This window comes from Lemur catta, chromosome 5 (assembly GCF_020740605.2).
Source record: "Lemur catta isolate mLemCat1 chromosome 5, mLemCat1.pri, whole genome shotgun sequence".
NCBI lineage: Eukaryota > Metazoa > Chordata > Mammalia > Primates > Lemuridae > Lemur > Lemur catta.
The window spans coordinates 93171577-93197342 of NC_059132.1; the positions used below are offsets into that span (position 1 = coordinate 93171577).

Genomic DNA, 25766 nt, shown 5'->3' on the forward strand with positions numbered 1-25766 from the left:
TACTAACTATACTATCACTGTACTATAGTATATATATATAGTTACTATATTACTATGCTATCTAGTGATGCTATTACTTATATTATTGAGTCCAGGAAGGAATTTAAACATACTTTAACCCAAAATTAAGTTATGCATGCAGAAAAGAGAAAAATTTGTATTTTAGGTTAGTGTGCAGATTTTTTAATAGGTTAAGAAAAGGCCGGAACCCGTGTATTCCAAGCCACATACCTCCATTTGGAGGCCAACACATACCTAACAGCCTTTGTTTTCTCTTGCAAAGTATAGTTTCTCTTGAGAATGAATACTCAAGGTTTTATTCTCCCACAAAGCAGATTGCTGTTAATCGATAGCAAATAAGGGAAAAGATGAATTATAAAATGCCTAAATTTATAGAAGTGAAATGAAATGTTCATTATGATCTTTTCTTTGATCCATGAATTTTTTTGATTTCTGTTTTTTAATTTCTAAATACGTGGGGATGTAGACTATCTTTTTATTGTTGATTTCTAATTTGGTTATATAGGGACCACAGATCATGGTCTATATGATATTGGTTCTTAATAATTGTTGAGACTTCCTTTATAGCGTGTGATTTTTTATGCCATGAGTACTTGAAAAAAATACCTATTATTTTGTCATATTTTCCCCCAAAGGTAGGCATGTTAGCGGTGATTATCAGACATCTCTAAAAACTGTTTAATAGTAATTTTTAATGTTTGCTTTAGTAGTATAGTGCATTTCTAAGAGAATTAGTATGGTAATTTTCTATAAAGTTTTCAGCTTTTCTGTTTCATTTAACCTTTATTAGCCCTGGTTAACTGAATATTCTTTTTTTTTTTTTTTTTTTTTTTTGAGACAGAGTCTCGCTTTGTTCCCGGGCTAGAGTGAGTGCCGTGGCGTCAGCCTAGCTCACAGCAACCTCAGAATCCTCGGCTTAAGTGATCCTACTGCCTCAGCCTCCTGAGTAGCTGGGACTACAGGCATGCGCCACTATGCCCGGCTAATTTTTTCTATATAGATTTTTAGTTGGCCATATAATTTCTTTCTATTTTTAGTAGAGACGGGGTCTCGCTGTTGCTCAGGCTGGTCTCGAACTCCTGACCTCCAGCAATCTACCCGCCTCGGCCTCCCAGAGTGCTAGGATTACAGGCGTGAGCCACCGTGCCCGGCCTGAATATTCTTTTAACTATCTTTATCTGTCAATGAAATGGTGGATTGGATGGAGAGGGATATGTAGCATACTTGCCAGACCCAGAAGTGTGATTCAACTTTGTTATTAACATGTGTATTAAAAATCACCTGAGAGGAGTTATGAACATAGATAAAATCTCAAATTTAGCACTATGAAAACTATCTTTTCATGGATAAGCAGCTTACTATATGAATATATGGAACATTAGGTATGATGAGCATTTCTTATACACTAAGGGTTTAATAAAAGATATGTAAATTTGTCATCTGATTTGTAACATAGGGTTAAAGATCTTCGTTATAATCAGAGGTGATTAATTTTGGGTGATAATTTGTAAGCTTACTTTAAAATTTAAAAACACATTGAAATATACTTCTTCTATAAAATAAGTTATGAGAAAGATCATTGAATATCATTAGTAGTTTACCATTAGCAAAGCAATTTCATCCAAAGTATGATTCACAATTAGTCAAAAATAACCATACCATTCTCCAAAATAAATATATAACTAAAAACAAATAACTCTTAAGAACTAGTAATTACAATGATTCTTGTGTTGTAGTGTGTCATTAGCAAAAGGTAAAATGTTATTATCTAATCAATATGCTTGCTAAATTTATTGATTAAAACCTTTTGAGCAGAAATGTTTTGTGTTTATGCTAATAAAACATTTTTAGTATTTCCATCGGCTGTTTGTAAGTTTCGTAATGAAAAAATTAACTGTTCTAGAATTTATCCACACATGTATGTTTTAGGCCATACGTTACCCCTCGGGGTTTTGTGCCACTATCCCGTTCTATGTTCCCTTTTCAAAATATTTCATAAGAGTATATGATAATAAAAACTGTAGTGTAAGAAAAGGGTTCTGTGCATTTATTTTTTTCTCCCTGGAATCCCCCAACCTCTATCTCCCACCTAGTCTGTTTAATTAGCACTGCTTGGTATACTGCAGCTGGAGGCAATTTCTGAAATCCTGGGATAGGTAGCTCTTTGAAGATTGAATTTTATTTTGTTGGATTTTTTAATCAATATGACCTTACTGTGTTGATAAGGTAACTATGATATTCCCATTATGAACAAATCATTTTATTTCTCCATTTTTCCCCTTTTTTCTTAAGGTTTTACCAAATGTACTTATTTACAATCTGACTTGAATTTATAGGAGTGTGCCGAAAGACAAGGCCAAATCGAACGAACCATTAAGGAAAAAAAAGCGGTGGAAGAAGAACTAGAAAAGGTAAAAAGATAAAGGAAATATAACTACCTAAAACCTAACTGCTAATATTCAACATTACTGTCTGCTTCCATCACACTATTTACTAGCAACCCTTTTATTTATTAGTATTCTCCTGGTGAGTGTTTTTATTTTCTTGGAATATATTCAAAGTCTACAATTAAATACTGGTATTGTCTGGATACATTTCTTTCAAATAGTAGCCATATTCCTTGAACTTTATACTTAAAGGTATAAATTTTATAAAGTAGCTATATTCCTTGCGTAAACCTCATCCCAATAGTAAATTTCACTTTAACATTCTTTTCTTTTTGAATTTTATTATAGGCCATCTATAAATATAACTAGTATATATAACTAGGAAACTATAATGTTGCTTTTACCTTTTAAAAGTACAGATTTTTATTTCATAGTTAGGAAAAATATTTAACCCAATGATATTTGAGAGAAAGTCTATAGTTTAAAATTTATTTATTTCTTACACTTTTTTCATTAGCAGTAAATATTGCACTCATTTAAAGTGCCTTGGGAAAAGAAAGGGAGATCAAATTTGATTGAGCACTTGCTGTGTTTTAGGTGCTGTATTAGAACTTTGATAGAGAGGTTAAGTAACTTGACCAATGCTAAGAAATAGTAAATGGTAGAGTCAGAATTTCATTTTCAAAGAGGAACCAGATAGCATAAAAATCATGTGCTATATCCATATTGTCAGCATGGAAAAATGATGACATCAGATAGTAAAAGCATAATTCATAAAGCAAAACATAAGTTTGTGAAAAAAAAATGTATACATGTGTTCAAAGTAGGACTTCTATGGTTACCACTGTCCTGCAAGGTAGATCACTTATGAGTTTCCATCTGCCATGTCAGATAGGTCCCTCTTAGATTGCCACATGCTATACTTAAGAGTTTGAGATGAATTTTTTAACATCATATGGCATAGGTTAAGGAACAGGCTTACTGCAGAAATGTAAAACTTACAAGGGTAAAGGCAACAGGGATAGAGAAGGCACAGCTCCCTGTTCTCCTACGTCCCAGAGACCAGTGTGTTAAGGTCAGAGTATTGCTGGGGCATCTGTATTCTAGTAGCAGAACATAGACAGCTGATATTCTACCTTTTTATAGAGCAGGAATGACAAAACAGTCCTGTTAGTGAGGAAGACACAGATTACTTGGCCAGGCAGTCTGGATTTGGATGGTAGCTGTGTGGGGGATTTCTCTCAAAGTGTGAACTGCCTAGCACCTGGAGACTTTGGATCCCATGGGATATTACAGCCCCTGTACTATGAGCAGAAGCCCAGGCACATAGGGAGCTGTGCTTAGGTACAGTTACTCCTGCCGGGGAAAGGGGAATACCCATTCCACTTAGATCATTGTGCAGGTGACCCAGAGTGAGATTCTGCAGTCACTTTCAGAGTTCTACCCATTGCACCACATCATGTATCTTTATTTTTTAATATTAGAATAGAGAATTGTCTTGAAGGGTATTCATCAAAGAATCACCAGTGGTTATCTCTAATTTGACATTTAGAATATGTTTTTTAACTTCAGCTGCTTTACATTTTTATATTTGAATAGTTTACAATGAGCATGAATAATTTCAAAAAATAAATAGTCATTATCTTATATGTCAGTGTTTAGCATTTTATTTTGTAAATATGAGATAACCAAAATTAATTATTGATATGTTTTAATATGTTATAGTGGGAACAGATGAAGACATGATCATGGCTTTTATTTCTTATTATTGATTTCAGTTTCTAAACTGTTTATTAAGTCAGTTCATCTTTAAGATAATATACATATAAGCCTCTTCTGCAGATTTACCGTGAAGGCAGAGAAAATGAAAGTGATTACAGAAAACTGGAAGAAATGCACCAAAGATGCCTGGTTGCAGAGCGTTCAAAAGATGATCTTCAGCTAAGACTTAAGAGAGCAGAAAATAGAATAAAACAACTTGAAATTAAGTAAGGTTTTCTTTTGGATTTTCCATGATAAAATCTTCAGAATTCACACAATTTTTGACAGATTCTCTACCTTTTTTAATAAAGTTTTTTTTCAAGAGGAGATACTGCAGATTTGTTTCATAAATATATGTGTAATTTTCAATAATCTGTTCAGATAATCTGCTCATGTGGTTACTTCTAAATCAATCATGAAGGAGAAGCTGGTTTACTCTAGTACGAATTTTCTTATGTATATTAAGTGAAGTATCATGCATAAAGGCTTCTCGCAATACCATACGTTCATAGGATTTGTCTCCAATGTATATACCCATGTGTCTCTTAAGGGAGGAGTATTGAATAAAAACATCCTGCATTTATTTTAATTCACATGGTCTTTCTGCAGTAAGAGTTTTTCTGTGTACAGTAAAAAGAGAAATCAGTAAAGTTTTCTCCATATTCATTATATTCATAAAGTTTTTCTCCAGGGAAATTCTCACATATTTCCTAAAGGATGAGAACGCAGAATAAGGTATGAGTACTAGGTGAAAGACCTTCCTGTGTTCCTTACATTGTAAAATCTTCTGTCCAGGATAAACTTTAAATGTTCAGTAAAGAATAAGGATTAGCCCATCTTCTTTAGATTTACAGGGTTCCTTTCCAATGTGAGTTCTTTTCCTTTATTAAGGAAATGGGAATGACTAAAGGCTTCCATATGTTCTTTATAAGCAAAGTTCTTCTCTCCAATATGAATTCTTACATCTTCATTAAAATGTGAGGAATTAGTGAAGGTTTTCCCACATTCTCTACATATATAGGGTTTTCTCCAGTCTAAGTTTTCATATGTTCTTTAAGGTATACTTGATAAATGTTTTCTTATAGTTACTTCATTCAAAGGGTTTCTTTCGAGAATGAGTTCTCCTGTCCACTTCCGGTTTCAGGAATGCTGTTTCTTAGTCTCCTTTCATCTCTAGGTTTTAACCAGTAATTTTCTTAAGCTATCAAGCTATTAGTAGCATTTATATATTCCCTGTGACACCTATTGACCAGGCAATGTTCACAATGGTTGATTATCTGGGATTGAAAAGATGAAAATTTTAAAAGCTGGGATAAAAATTAGCAGTATATTGATTGAAGCAACATTCATGTATAGAGGTTGTCTCACCCAGCGAGGTGAGTATAGCATATTTTGAAACCACAAAGTTTAAGTCCAAAGTGAAAAGAAATGGCTCAGAATAAAGCAAACAAAAGTCTATACTATAAAATGTAGGCAGACTTCTTTTTTTTTTTTTGCAATTAACTAAGAAATAAATTTATTGATGTCAAAAAATATCAATATGGAATAGTTTTCCATTTTAGGATATACCAATGCATATTTAAATAAAAACATACTGACACTTTTAAGTTGTTTCTGATTTGTTTGACATTAAAAACTGCACAGTGATTATGAACATGCTTGACATGTATCTTTGAGTTATCCTCTGATTATTTTTAAGATATATTCAGATTGCAGGACCAGAAAGTTTGCACATTTTAAAGGTTCTTAATACTGACAAATTGTCCTTCAAGTAAACTGAACTAATTTATACGCTGGCATCTCCATTAGCACTGATTAATGTCTAATCTTTGCAAACTTAAAATTTTTAATAATCTTTTTGGTTTCTCATAATCTCAGTTTGCATTTCTTTTTTTTTCCATTTTTTTAAATTTCAGCATATTATGGGGGTACAAAAGTTTAGGTTACCTATGTTGCCCTTGCCCCCCCCACTCCTAATTAGAGCTTCAAGTGTATCCATAACTTAGATGGTGCGCATCGCACTCATTATGTATGTATACACCCATCCTCTCCCCCCTCCCACATCTGCCCGACTCCCGATTAATGTTATTCCTAAATGTGCTCTTAGGTGATGATCAGTGAAACCAATTTGATGGTGAGTACGTGTGTTGCTTATTTTTCCATTCTTGGGATACTTCACTTAGTAGAATGGGTTCCAACTCCATCCAGGAAAATACAAGAGGTGCTATGTCACCATTATTTCTTATAGCTGAGTAGTACTCCATGGTATACATATACCACATTTTATTAATCCACTCATGTATTGATGGGCACTTGGGTTGTTTCTACATCTTTGCAATTGTGAATTGTGCTGCTATAAACATTCAAGTGCAGATGTCTTTTTTATAGAATGTCTTTTGGGTAGATGCCCAATAATGGGATTGCTGGATCAAATGGCAGGTCTACTTGTAGCTCTTTAAGGTTATCTCCATATTGCTTTCCACAGAGGTTGCACTAGTTTGCAGTCCCACCAGCAGTGTATGAGTGTTCCTGTCTCTCCACATCCACGCCAACATTTATTATTTAGGGACTTTTTGATAAAGGCCATTCTCACTGGAGTTAAGTGATATTTCATTGTGGTTTTGATTTGCATTTCCCTGATGATTAGAGATGTTGAGCATTTTTTCATATGTTTGTTGGCCATTCTGTCTTCTTTTGAGAAATTTTTGTTCATGTCCTTTGCCCACTTTTTGATAGGGTTGTTTGATTTTTTCTTGCTGATTTTCCTGAGTTCTAAATAGATTCTAGTTATCAGTCCTTTATGTGATGTGTAGCCTACGAAAATTTTTTCCCATTCTGTAGGTTATCTGTTTGCTCTTGTGACAGTTTCTCTGGCTGTGCAGAAGCTTTTTAATTTGATCAGGTACCATTTATTTATTTTTATTGTTGCTGTGATTGCCTTTGTGGTCTTCTTCATAAATTCTTTCCCTAGGCCAATGTCTATAAGAGTTTTTCCCACATTTTCTTCTAGAATTCTAATAGTTTCTCACCTTAAGTTTAAGTCTGTTATCCACCGTGATTTGATTTTTGTGAGAGGTGAAAAGTGTGGGTCCTGTTTCAGTCTTCTACATGTGGCTATCCAGTTTTCCCAGCAATATTTATTGAATAAGGATTCTTTTCCCCAGAATATGTTTTTGTCTGCTTTTTCAAAGATTAGTTGGTTATATGAGGATGGTTTTATATCTAGATTCTCAGTTCTGTTCCACTGGTCTGTGTCCCTGTTGTGCCAATACCAAGCAGATTTAATAACCACAGCCTTGTAGTATAGTTTGAAGTCTGTTAAATTAATACCTCCCATTTTGTTCTTATTGTCTAAAATTGCTTTTGCTAAATGGGGTCTTCTCTGGTTCCATACAAAGCGTAAAATTATTTTTTCTATATCTGTGAAAAATGATGTTGGTAATTTAATAGGGATTGCATTGAATCTGTAGATCACTTTGGGTGGTATAGACATTTTAACAATGTTGATTCTTCCAATCCATGAACATGGTATGGTTTTCCACCTGTTTATGTGCTCTGCAGTTTCCTTCCTCAAGGTTTCATAGTTCTCCCTGTAGAGGTCTTTTATCTCCTTAGTTAATTATATTCCTAGGTACTTTATTTTCTTTGTTGCTATTGTGAAGGGTATTGAGTCTTTGATTTGGTTCTCAGTTTGACTGTTATTGGCATATATGAATGCCTCTGATTTGTGTGTATTGATTTGGTGCCCTGAGACTTTACTGAATTCATTTATCAATTCCAGGAGTCTCTTGGTTGCATCCTTGGAGTTTTCTAGATACAATATCATATCATCAGCAAAGAGTGAGAGTTTGATCTCTTCTGTCCCCATTTGGACACCCTTGCTTCTGCTCTCTTGCTTGATTGCTCTCGCAAGGACTTTTAGCACTATGTTCAATAGCAGTGGGGACAGTGGGCAACCTTCTCTGGTTCCAGTTCTAAGTGGGAATGCTTTCAGTGTTTCCCTATTCAGTATGATGTTGGCTGTGGGTTTTAGACAGACTTCTTGACTTCTAGTACAGATCATTAAGTTTAAATATTCTGTTCATTTTTTTTAATTAGTTCTTCAGAAGAGATATCACGTTCCCAAGAAATGATTCAGAAACTTCAAAATGTACTGGAGTCTGAGAGAAAGAACTGTGGATTTGTCAGTGAACAAAGGCTAAAACTTCAGCAAGAAAATGAACAGTTGCAGAAAGATACTGAGAATTTAAGAAAGATTGCTCTGGAGGCTCAGAAAACAGCCAAATTGAAGGTATTTTAAGACTAGAGTTAAATGTTTACTTATGAAAATCAAAGTATAAAGAATATTTAAAGAGAACTAGTAAAACATTTTTAAGGCCTTTTTTTTTTTTACCTTTTCATCAGATAGCACTAAATCATAATTCATAGTGTTAACCAGTCATTTCTGTATTGTAGAACTTGGCAAGCATACTTGAAAATGATTCCCTTCACTATCCACACACACAAAAATTCTTTTCCAACCATGAAATACACTGATATTCTTGCCAAAGCAATTTAAGCAGCACTAGCAAAACTATAGATTAGATAACTTTACAGACTGCCTTACTCTCTTCTCTCTCTATAATAGCCTCTCAAAAATTGAACTTCTCTAAAACTAACTATATAGAAGATGTTATATCAGTATGCTCTAAGAACCACTCAGCTAGTCTGAAAATTTCATGCTAGGAAGAAGGCAAGAGGCAAAATCATCAACTAAAAAAAATTACATTTTTTTCTTTTGTTTCCTCCTCCTTTACTCTAATGCTTACATGCTTTGGTAATAGGAACATGATAACCATTTTAAGAGTTTCAAGAAACAGAGGTATCCCCATCAACATCTTGCTTACCTTTTCTCATTCCATGAGACTTTTGTAAAAGGTAGCACTAACTCTTTAGGATAAATATCTACATCTTCCAGTTTCATAGTAAGGATGTGGAGCAGTAATATTTTATTTTGGTTTTTATTGCTGCAAGGACTCATAAGAAGTCATATACTAACCTAATTCATATCAACATATATTTATTCAACGCCTCATATTGCAAATATCAAACATGTAGTTATTCATAAAAACTTAAATTCCGAAATGAAAAAGACAGTCTTATATACAAAGATGTTTGAACTGTATGCTTTAGACTGTGGAGAGCCTTTGAAAAACAAGGAGATGAACCATATTACCAGATACTAAGACTTGATATGAAGCTACCATAATTAAGACACTGTGTTAATTGACATAAGAATTAATCAGATTGATCAATGGCACAAAATAGAGTCCAGAAACAAACCCATTTTTCGTAATCACCTGATTTATAACAAAGGCACCACTGTAGTTCAATGGGGGAAGAATTATCTTCACAATAAATGGTGCTAGGCCAATTGGATTCATATGTTAAAAATAAACCTTGACTCCTGTATTATACCATATATGCAAATTAATTTGAGCTGCCTTGTAGACCTAAATGTAAAATGTAAAACAGTGAAATTTCCAGGAGAAAATCTTTATGCCCTTAGATAGGAAAAGATTTCTTAAACAGAACACAAAACTCACTAATTGTAATAAAAAGATAGATAAATTAGAGTTTGTTAAAATTAAGATTTTATTTTAGTCATCAAAAGATACCATTAAGAAAGTGAAAAGTGGGCCAGGTGTGGTGGCTCACTCCTGTAATCCTAGCACTCTGGGAGGCCGAGGCAGGAGGATTGTTTGAGCTCAGGAGTTCGAGACCAGCCTGAGCAAGAGCGAGACCCCGTCTCTACTATAAATGGAAAGAAATTAGCCAAATAACTAAAAAATAGGAAAAAGTTAGCTGGGCACAGTGGCACGTGCCTATAGTCCCAGCTATCCGGGAGGCTGAGGCAGGAGGATCACTTGAGCCCAGGAGTCTAAGGTTCCCATTAGCTAGACTGACGCCACAGCACTCTAGCCCAGGCAAGAGAGTGAGACTAAAAAAGAAAAAAGTGAAAAGTGAAAGTATTTGTAATGTACACAACCAAAAACAGGACCCATATCCAAGATATAAAAACTCTTACAAATTAATAAGAAAATTACTAGAAAGGAAACAACAGATACCCCATCTCCAAAAATGGGCAAAAGACTTAAGTATGCCCTTCATAAAAGAGAATATAGGCAAATAGCTTCTTTTTTTTTTTCCAGGGAAACATAAATTAAAACTACAACAAGGTAACACTACACATTTACCAAATGACTAAAATTTAAAAGACTGAAAACATCAAGTATTGATAAAGATATAAAATATAAAACAATTGAAACTATCATATGATACTAGTGGAAATGTAAAGTAGTACAACCATCATTTAGCGGTATCTTTTTTTGAGCTTTTTATTTATTTTTTTCTTTTATTTGTATAAATTTATGGGGTACAAGTATAATTTTTTTATGCTGATATATTGCATAGTGGTGAAGTCAGGGCTTTTAGTGTATGTATCGCTAGAGTAACAAACGTGGTATCCATTAAGTAATTTCCTGTCATCCTCCCCCTTTTCCACCCACCCACCCTTCCAAGTCTCCATTGTCTATATCATTCCACTCTCTTTTTCCATGTGTATGCATTATTTAAGTTCCCACTTATAAATGAGAACAAGGCAGTATCTTTTAAAGCTGGACATACGTATATCCTCTGCCAAATAATCCTGGATACATACCCAACAAATAAGAGTGTTTATGTTCATCAAAATGTATACAGGAATAGTCATAGAAGTTTTAATCAAAACACTGAAAACAACTCAGTTGTCCACCAATGTGAGATTATATAAATAAATTGTAATATGTTCACATAATGGAATAAATGCACCAATGAAAAATCATGAACTCGAGTTGAGGGTTAGGGTGGAGACAAGAGAACCCCAGGAATGGGACAGGACTTTGCCAAAGAGCAACATGTGGACATGTCAGTTCACTGAGCAAAAGCTTCTCGACCTTGATGGGGACATTCCGCCCATCAGGGATGTCTGCAAATGGACCCCGCTTAGAATGATCAAAGGATGTCAGCCCAGCAGATAAGAGCAATTTGCTATTCTAAGCCTGAGGCAATGTTCCTATCTCTCTCCTGAGTTCATGTCTCAGTAAATGAAGAGCTCGATAAAGTAGAAAGAAGTACGTGGTCTCTTTGTTCCTGTTTAGATTATATGCTTTACTGCTAACTCACAAGCTTTCGCGTGAAACCATTGTAATCTATAACATGAAAAAGAGAATAAAAACAGGTGCTAGACTTCAGTCAGTACCACCTGGGTCACAGGAATGCTGGTGGTCCCCTGACCTCCCCACACCCTTTCACCTTACTTTTTGTGTCCGTATCTTTGTCTCTCCCATCTCTTGCAGCACACACTGCCCGGGGACCCGATTATATTGGGGGCATAGCAAACCCACAGTAAACTCTATCAGCAATAGTGGATAGTCTCATAGACATAATGTTAAACAAAGAAGCTAGACATAAAAAAGCTTAAATTCTATTATTCCACGATCTAAAAGTGAAGAATAGGCATAATTACCTATTAGAATGGGATAAGAGTAGTGCTCACTTTTTAAATGGGTGAGTACTGACTAGACAGGCACATGAGGGAGCCTCAGGAGGTATCATAATCTGCCCTTGTAAGAGGCAGAAAGATAAATCTTGGCAGAGGAAAGTGGATAGAAGTATAGATGAAACAAGAGTGGCTCTGAGTTTGATGATTATGGAAGCTTGGCAATGGGCATACAGGAATTCATTGTAATATTCTATTTTGTGTATGCTTAAAAGTTCTCATACTAAAACATTCCCATAATGGAAAAAAAAAAAAAAAGTCAATGTACTTTGGTGAAAAAATGTTATATCTTCATCTCATATTATAAACTTTATATCATAAATTTCCTATGAATTAACAACTAACGTAAAACTATTAATGATACTAAAAACAGTAGGAAATGTAGATGAGTATTTAACTGATAGAGAAGAATTTTCTAAGCAAAACAAAAAATGGAAGAAATTGTTAATGAAAATACTGATAGATTTAAATATATAGTCTTTAAATATTTAAAACCATTTTTAAATGTTTGAAAAAGAAATAATTGGGCATATAGTTTTAATAAATATGACAGAAGACTAAGGCAATTCTTATATAAGGAGCTTATAAAAATATAAAATAAAAATATTTGTAACCCAACAGAAAATTACGTGAGATGAACAGCATCCACAAACTAAGAAAAAAACCAATGGCCAATAAAGTTTAAACTCACTGTTAATTACTGCTAAGTTACCAGTGTGAGTGAATGTGCAGCTGAATGTATAAAATGGCATATATTTAGAGTCTAAAGTTCAGTCATAATAAAATAATTAAAATATTTCATAATTAAGTTCATTGAAGCATTATTTATAAATTAGAAACAATATAAATATCTAGATGAAAAGAACAATTAAATTATACATCTATAAAATATTGTATTAAATTGTCATTAAAACTATATTTTCAAATAATTTATAATGCATTTATATTGCTATGTATAAAATGTATGTATATATAAGAAAAAATGTAGTAATCCTTTATATATTATAACAATTTAAAAATTCATAAATAAAAACAATTTTGTAGAAGTTAGCAGTGGTTATCTCTGAACTGTAGAATTACAGGACCTTATATTTGTCCTTTTAGTGTTTTGTATTTTCCATAATTGATGGGATTAAGACCACTGGGACTTAGGGATGCTATTTCTGAGGCTGTGAGAGGAAAGGAGATGAAGGAATTGCCTGAGCAGAAGCCTGAAATAAGGGCAGATGTTAACTGCCTAGTTGGAGGACATATGTCAGTGAGCTGGGAGTACAGCAAAGCATTCTCCAACCTCAGAGCCTAAGGGGTCTCATGCCTGAAAAGCCACGAAGTGGCCTGACATGAAAATTTCTCATGGCTGTAGAGGTAGATTGCAACACGTCAGCCCGGAAGAAGGGTCTAAAGGCTTCCATTGTTAGAACACTGGGCCAAGCTTCTTCTCTTCCTTTCTCTCAACAATGCCTCAGTTAATGTGAAACCAGTCTCCCAGTGGAAAGTATGTAGTTTCTTTGTTCTTTCATCAAATGAGTCGCAGCGACTGAAGTTAAAAGATAGATATCCATGTACATAGCTTGAGCTTGGGATAAAATTAGTTGGTTTACCTTGGGACAGGTTGTACCTACTGAAGAATTATGTGTTTTTCACTTCTAGAAAGGAGAAGGTTAATTAGCTAGGACACCTTGTGATTTTGGGGGAAGCCCCGAGACCTTTGATCATTATATCCCATGTTTTTTTCACGTGAGATCATTGTATTTTGCAGCATGGCAAAGAGAATAAAAAGCAAATGCTGGGTTTCAGTCACCACCACTTTGGCACCAGAGTGCTTGTGGTCCCCTGATTTCCCCACATGCTCTCTTAAAATTATTCCTGTGTCTGCGTCTGTGTTTCTTTCATCTCTTGCAACACATTCTGCCCAGGAACCTTATCTTTATCGGGGATGTTACGTTCCCCTAATACATAATTTTACAACATACATATGTTTTAGTGTTTTGGTTTTTATAATTGAAAGTGGGTAGAATCAATGAATTCTCTCTACCTGGTACTCCATTAGATCCATCTTTAACATTTCAGAATACTGTTAATAACTGATGTTTTGGAGAAAAAAAGGATGACAGAAAGCTTATCTACCCCATATATCTCACCAAAGCATTGGTAATTAAGGGACAGAACCTCTTAACTAACTAGGTAGCTTTAATTCTGTTTTATGGAAGAGGAAGGCTCTCAGATAAATTGCTGCTTTGTAACTGATTCTTTCTTTGACAACATAAGAACCTAGTGCTACACTTTGCTTCTTTTCTCCCCCTTGAAAAACGTGTGATTCTTAATAAATAAACTGAAAGAGGAGCCAAAAAAATAAAGACAGATATTAGGAGGTCAGTTGGCTGCAAACCTTAACAATGTATTATATGAAATTTTTATTGGATCTTAAAGCCACTGCATTTATAACTTATAACAGAGGGGCCTGGTTTTGTCAAGATTGATGGTAAGAGAATTTCCCCATAGAAGCAATAATTAAGCCAAGTTCCAAAAGTTGAGTAGACAAGCAGAAGGAGAAAGACTATTCTGGGGAAAAGAAACAATGTATGAAAAGGGCCTAAGAATGAGAAGGCACTGTGGTGGAAATAAAACTAAGGGAAAAAGATATGGCACAACACAAGCTTGTAGAAGTAGGCAGGGGCCAGGTTATCATGGTGGATCTTAGAGCAGGGCTTGTCAAAATATGAATAGATTTTCCAAGTGGTAATGGGGAGTCAACTAGGCAGGCAAAGTTCTAAAAATGTATAGATGCCTAGGTCAGTTTTTTAATATGTGTATGAGAAAGAAAGAAACACTGACAGAAACTGGGCTTTTTGTTTTTCACCTAAGATGTTAGAACTGGCTTCTCCGGAGGAAGTGAAGATTGGGGCAGAGAAGAAGGAAGAGCAGGTTCAAATCTAAATTTGTAGAATCTAATAATTCAGAAACTATTAAGATAGCAGGGATCAGGGGCCTCAGAAGGCTTGCACAGGAGTAATACAATAGAAAATTAATAAGTCCAAGGTTGTTTTTCCAGTGTCTGTATTTATAGTCCTATTTCTACTTATATACTATTTGAGAGAGCAAATTTAAGAATTTTAGGAAGCATGTTAATTTAGCAGGAGTGGTGAGGACAGAATGTTTGCAGTTTGGTCCCATGAGCCAAGGATTTTGTTGTTGTTGCTTCGTTTGGTGTTTTTTGAATTGGTAAATTTGAGTCTCTTATTCATTCTTTTTTGATTTTGAAAGTAGCCATATTTAACAAATTACTAGACGCTAAGCCAACTGTGGCCATTTTTAAAGCACATTACTTTAAAACATCACAAATAGGTATTCTTTATAATAATATTTCTTTAGTGTAACAAGATAAAGATAGCCTGAGAGTATACCAAAGAAGTCAGATCATCTTGCACCCTTTTCCTACTAGGATTTTTTTATCTGAACCACAAAACACAGAAAATTATTTCCGTAACTGTTTTGTCAATTCCCCCAAGGATGGTGCTAGAATAGGTAGTTTTATTCTAGATGCATGCAAAAGAAGGCTTATACATTGAATGCCTTAAAGCATTAAGGCTTAATTCTCTCCCTGAACCCCAGTCAAGAAAACTTCTAAGGTGTACAAAGAGCATTTACTTGTATGTTTATTCTGCATTAAAGTACTTTTATGATAATGACATAAATTCTTACAAATATACTGAAGACATTTCCAAATGAGATCCTGAAAAATCATTATTTATATTGTCTTTTCTTCCTGAAAAAGAATATATATCATTTATTAATACTGCAACTAAAGTGTTAAAGGAATTCCTGTATATAATTTTCTTTGACTTTACAAAAACCTTTGAAAGACAGTTTGAAATTTAGTATATAAATCAAAAGTGAGTTGAGTAAAAACCTAACTCAGTTACTAAGTGCATGAATGCTTTCCTTGGATTGTGGCAACTATAATAGTAGATAAAGAGAGCAGTTTTATTTTAAATAGTATAGTTTTTTTCCTACTGGCATTTTTAAGGTATTCGGAAAGTGTTGCAAAAAGTTGTAGTTCATCATAATTCTAGTTTCACTAAATTCATATTAATAATATAGGATAAATTTTCATTTGTGAAGACAAATTGTAAACTTGATTTCTTCCATGGATTCCTCATCCAACCATTTCTGTGCCTCAGACAACACAATGAATAGTTCCATTTGTATATATCATTGATCAGTATGGCACCTAAAATAACAGAAAAGAAAAAGATACTGTGTTTATTTCATTCCTTAGATCAGTGCTATGGAACATGAATTTTCAATAAAGGAACATGGGTATGAAGTTCAATTGAGAGAGATGGAAGACAGTAATCGAAATTCCACTGTTGAACTGCGGCATCTCTTAGCAACTCAACAGAAGGCAGCCAATAGGTGGAAAGAAGAAACAAAGAAACTTACTGAAAGCGCAGAAATTAGAATCAGTAATCTAAAGTAAGTCCACTATTAATTGTTTGACATGTTTTACAGAAGAAATGATTTAAACTATAGTTTATGTCCTTGCTATAATCTTTTTATAAAAATGTATAATTCTGGGTTTTATATTTTTATTCAGCAAATATTTATTGGACTATTATAAAATTATTAAATATTATGAGCCAAAACAGATACTGTATATTTTCATAAATTTTATGCATATTACATAAAATAAAATAATTTTTGTTGGACATGTCAATTTAGAAGCTTAGTACTATTTGCACAGTAGTAAACCATATATAATGCTCTATAGTTGCAATAGAATTTGTTTGTCTGGCAAAGTCCAAAATATTTGCTCTCTGGCCCTTTAAGAAAAACATTGCTGACCCTTCCTCAGAAAGAACTTGAGATTTTGTACTTAATGAGATGGAAAGCTCAAAAGCTTCAAGATGGTAATCACATTGGAGGGGTTTGAGCAAAGTGATGTGATCAGACTTAAATGTTCAACAGATGACTTTGCTATATGAAGAATAAGCTGTAGTAAACCTAAAAATGCTCTTTAAAAAATCTATTTTTAAAAAATGTATAGACTCTAGAGGGGCAAAGGTAAAAGAAGGGAGAAGAAGCCTGTAATAGTCCAAGTATAAAATGGTATTTGCTTAGCCTATGTTTTAAAGAGTTGGAGATAATCAAAAAATGTTTGCTTTGAGCCATGTTAAATATGAGGTGCCCAAAAGACATTTAAGTCGGGATATCAACCAGTCAATAGTGTATATAAGTTTGGCATTCAGGGAGAGATTGCACCAGGAGCTATAAATTTGTGAATCATTGACATACATCATGGGATGAGAACATTTTGAAAAGGAGTATAGATAAGGAAATGAAGCTCTCTGAAGACTATTTCCAAAATGTAAAGTTTAGAAAGAGGAAGATTTCACTGAAAGAGACTGAGAAAGCATATCCAGAGAAATAGGAATCAAGACAAAATGATTTTAAAAAAATTCAGAAAGAGAATAAGCAATAATGGATGATATTTATTGAGCACTTAATGTGTGCATTGTTCTAAGCAACTTACAAGTGCATAATCTTCACAACAACCCTACAAAGTATATAACATTATAGTTTTGTTTTACAGATAGAGAAACTGAGGTCAAGGGAGATTAACTTGTGCAAGGTCACATAGCTAATGAAGTGACAGATCCTGGTTTCAAATTCATTTTGGGTAAAGACAATATGATCCTAACCAGTATGTTTTATAAGAAGCTATTAATTGGTTGAGTGCAATGAGGACTGAGAATGGACCTTTCAGTTTGGCACCATGCAATGTTCTTTGTTAACTATAAGAGAAGTTTTGGTGGAATGCTGGAATGAAATGTATTTATCATAAATTCATTCTTTTCATAAATTCATTATGAAAGAGAATTTCTGTTTCTGTTAATGGTGAGCTAGGCAATTTGGACCAACCCTTCACCACAACTAAAAATGTTAGATGAATTATAAAAAGGATTTACTAAGAGCATTCACGAACTAACAAAAAAAAATTATTGACAGTTTGCCTCTATCTCAGGAAAGCAAAGTTGTTATAACATTAGAAAATCAATTTATATAATTTACCACATTAACTTATTAAAAGAGAAAAATCATAACATCTTCTCAATAGATACAGAGAAAGTATTTGATAACATTTAATATTCATTCATGGATTTTTTTTCCCCAAAATACCTCTTAGCAAACTGGGAATAGAATTTCCTTAATTTGTAAAGGTATTTTTCTATAGCTAACATTATTCTTAATGGCAAAAAAATAATGTTAATAACATCCCTTTGAAGATTGAGAAGATGACAAGGAAGTCCACTATTACTACTTCTATTAATCTTTGTACTGAACTCCTGATCAGTGCACTATGGCAAGAAAAAATAAAGGGTTGACAAACTGGAAAGGAAAAAGAAAACAGTCATCCTTAAGAGACAACATGGTTGAATATGTAAAAATTCCAAAATAATTGGTAGACAAATTTTTAGGTGAATATACAAAAACCAATTGTATATACCAGCAATAAACATTTCAAAAATTAAACTTTAAAAATAGTAAAATTTATAATTGCATCAAAAAACATCAAATACCTAGAAATAAATCTAACAAACAATACGTAAGACTTCTCTGTGAAAACTAAATAATATTAAGAATAATTAAGAAAGTGTAAATAAATAGAGGGATAGACCATATTAATTGATTGGAATACTGTTATAATTATGTCATTATCTACCTCATCTAGCTGTAGATTCAGTGTCTTTTCCAGTCAGAATCCTAGCACATGGAGCAATGTCTGAAATATATTAAGTAAAAAAACAAGTAGTGTAACAGTATGTTAGGTATTCTACCCTTTATCTAAGACTGGGGAGTGTGCATGCACCTGTGTGTTTGTACGTATATATGTATATAAACAAACACATTATTTATATATATATATATATATATATATATATGTAAACACATTTCTGGTTTTAAAAATGAAGAGGTGAGCCAAAAAATAATTAAATTGGTAATCTATGAGAGGAGAAAGGGGATAGACTTTTTTTTTTTTCTATTTTCTTTTTTTTTTTTTTTTTTTTTTTTTTTATTTCAGCTCATCATGGGGGTACATAAGTTCAGGTCATATACATTGTCCATGTCCCGCCCATCCCCCCGAGTCAGAGTCCCAAGCGCGTCCGTTCTCATTCTCCAGACAGCGCACCTGGCACTCATCATGTAGTCATACCTCCATCCCCTCCCCCCCCCCACCTCCCCGGGTCTGCACCTTCAAGCATGACCATTCCCCAGAGGGTGTGCAACACACTCATCATGTAGGCATACATCCATCCCCTCCCCCCACCCCCCATCCCAGTCTGATATCCAATTGGTATCCTTCCCTGATGTACATTTAGGTGATGATCAGGGAAACCAGTTTTCTGGTGAGTACATGTGATGCTTGTTTTTCCATTCTTTGGATACTTCACTTAATATAATGGGTTCCAGCTCTCTCCGGGAGAACCAAAGAGATGTCGTATCATCGTTATTTCTTATAGCTGAGTAGTACTCCATGGTATACATATACCACAGTTTACTAATCCATTTGTGGATTGATGGGCACTTGGGTTGTTTCCACATCTTTGCGATTGTGAATTGTGCTGCTATAAACATTCGGGTACAGGTGTCTTTGTTAAAGAATGACTTTTGTTCTTCTGGGTATATGCCCAATAATGGGATTGCTGGATCAAATGGTAGGTCTACTTGAATCTGTTTAAGGTATCTCCATATTGCTTTCCATAGGGGTTGCACTAGTTTGCATTCCCACCAGCAGTGTATGAGTGTTCCTGTCTCTCCGCATCCACGCCAACATGTGTTGTTTTGGGATTTTTTGATAAAGGCCATTCTCACCGGAGTTAAGTGGTATCTCATTGTGGTTTTGATTTGCATTTCCCTAATGATTAGGGATGTTGAGCATTTTTTGATACGTTTTTTGGCCATTCTTATGTCTTCTTTTGAAAAATTTCTATTCATGTCCTTTGCCCATTTTTTGATGGGATTGTTTGATTTTTTCTTGCTGATTTTCCTGAGTTCTAAATAGATTCTTGTTATCAGTCTTTTATCTGATGTGTAGTATGCGAAAATTTTTTCCCATTCTGTAGGCTGTCTGTTGATTTTCATGACTGTTTCTTTGGCTGTGCAGAAGCTTTTTAATTTAATCAGGTCCCATTCGTTTATTTTTGTTGTTTCTGCGATTGCCTTAGGGGTTTTCTTCATAAATTCTTGCCTAGACCAATGTCTGTAAGAGTCTTTCCTACATTTTCTTCTAGAATTCTAATCGTTTCCCATTTAAGGTTTAAATCTGTTATCCACCGTGATTTGATTTTTGTGAGAGGTGAAATCTGTGGGTTCTGTTTCAGTCTTCTACATGTGGCTATCCAGTTTTCCCAGCACCATTTATTGAATAGGGACTCTTGTCCCCAGAGTATGTTTTTGTCTATTTTGTCAAAGATTAGATAGTTATATGAGGATGGTTTTATATTTGGGTTTTCTGTTCTGTTCCACTGGTCTGTGTCCCTGCCCTTGTGCCAGTACCAAGCAGTTTTAAGAACCACAGCTTTGTAGTATAGTTTGAAGTCTGGCAAATCAATACCTCCCATTTTGTTTTTATTGCTTAAGATTGCTTTTGCTATATGGGGTCTTCTCTGATTCCATACAAAGTGTATAATTATTTTTTCTAAATCTGTGAAAAATGATGTTGGTATTTTAATAGGAATTGCATTGAATCTATAGATTACTTTGGGTAGTATAGACATTTTAACGATGTTAATTCTTCCAATCCATGAGCATGGTATGGATTTCCACTTATTTACGTGTTCTGCAATTTCCTTCCTTAGCGTTTCATAGTTCTCTTTATAGAGGTCCTTTACTTCTTTAGTTAAATATATTCCTAAATATTTTATTTTCTTTGTTGCTATTTTGGAAGGTATTGAGTCCTTAATTTGGTTCTCCGATTGAATGGTATTGGCATATATGAATGCCTCTGATTTGTGTGTATTGACTTTGTAACCTGACACATTACTGAATTCGTTAATTAATTCCAGGAGTCTCTTGGTTGAGTCCTTGGGGTTTTCCAGATACAACATCATGTCATCAGCGAAGAGTGAGAGTTTGATCTCTTCTGTCCCTATTTGGACACCTTTGATTCTGCTCTCTTGTCTGATAGCTCTCGCAAGGACTTCCAATACTATGTTGAAAAGTAATGGGGACAGTGGGCAGCCTTGTCTGATTCCAGTTCTGAGTGGGAATGCTTTCAGTTTTTCCCCATTCAGTATGATGTTGGCTGTGGGTTTGTCATATATGGCTTGTATTATTTTTAGGTAGGTCCCATTTATGCCTATGTTGTAAAATGTTTTTATCATAAAAGGGTGTTGAATTTTGTCAAATGCTTTTTCTGCATCTATTGAGAGGATCATATGGTCTTTATTTTTGCTTCTATTTACGTGGTTAATTACATTTATAGATTTTTGTATGTTGAACCACCCCTGCATCTCTGGGATGAAGCCTACTTGGTCGTGATGAATTATTTTTTTAATCAGCACTTGGATACAATTTGCTAGGATTTTATTGAGAATTTTTGCATCTACGTTCATGAGAGAAATTGGTCTGTAGTTTTCTTTTTTTGTTGCATCCTTTCCTGGTTTTGGTATCAATGTTATATTGGCTTGGTAGAATGTGTTGGGGAGAATTCCATCCTTCTCAATGTTGAAGAATAGTTTATGTAGGATGGGCACCAGTTCATCTTTGTATGTATGGTAAAATTCAGGTGTGAACCCATCTGGACCAGGGCTTTTCTTTTTGGGAAGGTTTTTTATTGCTGTTTCAATTTCAGTTCTTGATATTGGTCTATTCAGGAATTCTATTTCTTCCTGATTGAGCTTGGGAAGGCTGTGTGTTTCTAAAAATTTGTCCATTTCCTCCTCATTTTCCAATTTGTGTGCATAAAGATTTTTGTAATATTCATAGATAATGTCATGTATCTCTGTGGCTTCGGTTGTGATTTCTCCTTTCATGTTCCTGATGGAAGTTATTAAAGATTTTTCTTTTCTGGTCTTGGTTAGTCTAGCCAGTGGTGTGTCTATTTTATTTATCTTTTCAAAGAACCAACTTTTTGTTTTATTAATTTCCCTTATAGTATTTTTGTTGTCTTTTTCATTTAATTCTGATTTGTTCTTAATAATTTCTCGCCTTCTGCTGGGTTTGGGGTCAGTCTGTTCTTTCTCCAGCTCTTTGAGTGTATTCATTAAGTTGTCTATTTGTAAGTTGTCTGTCTTTTTGAAATAGGCATTTCTGGAAATGAATTTTCCTCTCAGGACTGCTTTAGCTGCATCCCATAGATTTTGATAAGTTGTGTCACCTTTGTCATTTAATTCAAAGAGTGTTTTGATTTCTGACTTAATTTCTTCCTTTACAAAATTGTTATTCAGGAGAAGGTTGTTTAGCTTCCATGACTTTGAGTAGGAATGAGAGTTCCTGTTAGGGTTCATTATTATTTTTATTCCATTGTGATCTGAGAAGATGCAGGGTATGATTTCTGTTTTTTTAATTTTTTTAAGACTTGCTTTATGACCTAGGATATGGTCAATCTAAGAGAATGTCCCGTGAGCTGATGAGAAGAATGTATATTCAGTGGATTTCGGGTAGAATGTCCTGTAGATGTCAGTCAGGCCCATTTGTTCTAGCCTTCTGTTTAAGTCTACTATGTCTTTGCTTATTTTCTGCTTGGAGGATCTGTCCTGTGCTGTCAGTGGGGTGTTAAAGTCTCCAACTATTAAAGTGTTGTTGTCTATCATTTGGCTTAGATAGGGATAGACTTTTTTTAATGACCTTCGTGTTGTAGATTTATAAGCTTAACTTTGGAATAATCTAAATGTTTATGTCACTATTTTGCAAATTAAATCAAAATTTTAAAAAGAATACCTAAGAATCAAAAGTAAAATTAAATAAATTAACTTAATTATTTAGAAAGTTGACTACACAGATGAATGGTTTCAAGTGATATTAAACATAGCAATTAGACTCTATATCCCTAGTGGGATAAATCCTAACGGAAGTGTAAAATATCATAAACTGTTGATAGTTGACATATTGTTAGAAATAATATTGGTGGTGGTGTTCTGAAACTCATAGGATAAAGCAGTTGAGTAATTATATAAATGTCTTTAAGAACCAAAATTTTCATCGTAAATGAAACTCAAAGAAATTAAATAAACTTGTAATTCTAAATAGGAATTGGAAATATGAGTATATGAAGTCAAGATGTGTTTTACTCTTTAAAAACATGTGTATTTCCCAGCTCAGTCTTTTCAATAGACAGTAAAAACAAGACCCCATATTCAGTTGCAATGAGGTTTTCCAAAATAAACCAGGACTTCTTAAAGCTAAGTGATTTGGGAAAGGAAATTATAAGATGATCCTAGAAAACACTTTGTCATAGCAACTGAGGTCATGTCAAAAGGACCTACAGGCCAATTTGAGAAGGCTCCCACTGGCCCATGTGGGGACAATTTGAACATCAAAAAGAATATCTGCAGTAAATTGAAATATATCAAATATATTTTAAACATCCATAACTTCAAAATGGTATTAAATAAAAAAAGTCTTTGGTCCCCTTTGGAAGATGATATAGAACCAATTCATTCTGAAAAAATATGAATAAAGGGAAAAATCAAGCATTTATTCTACCTTTACTTGCTATATACTTTATCAAATGCCATTTTGTGCTTCACACCATAAGAGCCCTTACTTCACTGGTCAGAGAACCAATGTAGGGATTTTGCCTGTTGCTCAATATGTCTATACCAATTGTGCATCTCAGAACCAGGGAAATAGCCACAGGGTAAGATTATGGACATACTTAGCCCACTGTGAGACTGCCCAAGCCAAATAACCTGGCCTAAAAAAAAATCTCTTCTCTGGTTGTTGAACCACAGTGCAATTTCTGGTGTCTCCAGAAATTTGTCAGTGCAGCAACAATGTCTAGTAATCCTGAAAATGTCTGGATTTCCTCTTCCTCATTGCGTAGGCACCCTGCCAACTCTTCACAGGTCCCTTAGGCGAAGGCCAGGAGGAAGTATATATGGGTGTATAACAGGGTCCTTCTTCAAAGGGACCTGCTTCCACCTCATCCTCCTTCATTCAAGGGGCCAAACGTGAGAGTTGAAGGACCATAACTCTCGTAGTGATTCAAATCAGACTGCAAGATCTAGAGCTTTTCTACTTCAGTAAATCAAGTAAGACTTCAGTCAGCTGCCCATCTGTTTCAATTTGAGAAACAGTGATCAAACTAGCAAAACCCAAAGACCTCTGCAGATAAGACTCTTCTGATTACTGCTTTAACTCTACTACCCATTTCAGTAACCATGCCCACAATGTCTTTGAAATTTAATGCCACTACCTTGCCATTGCCATTGAGAATCCTATCACTTTCATTGAATTCAAGGATCCCAGTTCCGTGGAAGCAGGTCCCACTGTCATTTCTGTCCCACAGAGAATAGCCACCACAGAGCTCTCTGGGCTCGCAGTCTTGGTGAAGTGAATGTCCTCTGGATGCTTCTGAGGGACAGAGTTGAAGGATGGATGAGCTGGTTTGACATTTTAAAAATCCACTCTAACCTTCTGATCTCCCTAATCCTTTGGTAACTTCCTTTACACTAGAAGTTCTCAAATGGGGATGATTTTGCTCTCTTCTTCCTACTACCACCCCTGAATATTTGTCTCAATATCTGGAGACCTTCAGGAATGCTCCTAGCATCTTGTATATAGAGACCAGGCATGGTGTTTAAACATCCTACAGTGCACAGGACAGCCTCCCACTACCAAATTAGTTTCTAGGCCAAATTAGTTTCTAGGTCAGTAGTACCAAGGCTGGGAAACTGCTCTATACTATAAAAAGAAACTTCTGACATTTTAGTATAGGTCACATTTAAGTACAGATTTCATTCAACTAACTAAGCAAACTTGAGACACTCAAGCTAACACAGTGATTCCAGAATACCTATTTTGTGAGCCCATATTGACAAATTTGGGCTAATCCAACATTTTATTCTTTCCACTATAATCTAGCACCCATAGGATCCATTCTCAAATACACTCCCAAGGTTTCTCTCCATAAATGAAATTGGCAAAATCATGTAATTATTTTGGTGTATTCTGGCTCCTCACAGATCATGTCTTGTAGTTCATCCTCTAGAGCAAGATAGACTTGAGTCTGGCTGTAGGTTTAGAAGCAATGAGTGAGGGTAGGGTAAATCCTAAGGAGAACCACCTATCCCTTGCAAGGCAATGTCCTCCCATTACAAATTCCTCAGGTAAGGGAGACTTACCTTCCCAAATAGGGTGGAAGGACTGTTTGCTGGCAAAGAAAGCCTAGCAGAATTAAGGATTCAAGGCCCCAGCTTCATTCTAGCCACCTTGTTGTACATTAGATCTTGAACACATTCCTCCCATCTAACTAAAATTTTATATCCTATGACCAACATCTCTCCACTCATCACCCACTCCCCCAGGCTGTGGTAACTACCATTCTTCCCTCTATTTCTATGAGTTCGACCTTTTTAGAGTCCACATATAAGTGAGATCATATGGTGTATTTGTCTTTCTGTGCCTGGCTTATTTCACTTAGCATACTGTCTTCCAGTTTCATCCATGTTGTCACAAATTGCCGAATTTCCTACTTTTTAAAGGCTGAATAATATTTTATTGTGTATATATACCACATTATCTTTATCCATCCATTCATTGATGAACACTCAAGTTGATTTCATATCTTGGCTATAGTGAATAATGTTGCAGTAAACATTGGAGTGCAGATATCTCTTTGACATACTGACTTCATTTCCTTTAGATGTAGACCCAGAAGTGGTATTGCTGGATCATATGGTAGTTCTATTTTTAATTTTTGGAGGAACTTTCATACTTTTTTCCATAATGGCTGTACTAAGTTACATTCTTAACAGTGTATAGGGTACTTTTTTCTCCACATCCTGGCCAAC

At 34.7% G+C, this 25766-nt stretch overlaps 1 protein-coding gene across 5 annotated transcripts in view; it reads left to right on the forward strand.

Annotated features, from left to right (window-relative positions):
- Positions 1 to 25766, forward strand: part of SCLT1 (sodium channel and clathrin linker 1) — a 134266-nt gene that overhangs the window by 72989 nt on the left and 35511 nt on the right. For 4 of the 5 annotated variants that reach the window (XR_006735396.1, XR_006735397.1, XM_045552286.1 and 1 more), the window contains 4 exons: positions 2358 to 2432; positions 4251 to 4396; positions 8268 to 8460; positions 16028 to 16224. Coding sequence is in view for 3 of the 5 variants with exons in the window: in XM_045552286.1 (XP_045408242.1) it covers positions 2358 to 2432; positions 4251 to 4396; positions 8268 to 8460; positions 16028 to 16224 (611 nt within the window). In the remaining 2 variants the exon portion in view is untranslated. The remainder of the gene's footprint in view (positions 1 to 2357; positions 2433 to 4250; positions 4397 to 8267; positions 8461 to 16027; positions 16225 to 25766) is intronic. The other variant, XM_045552289.1, reaches the window with a different exon arrangement.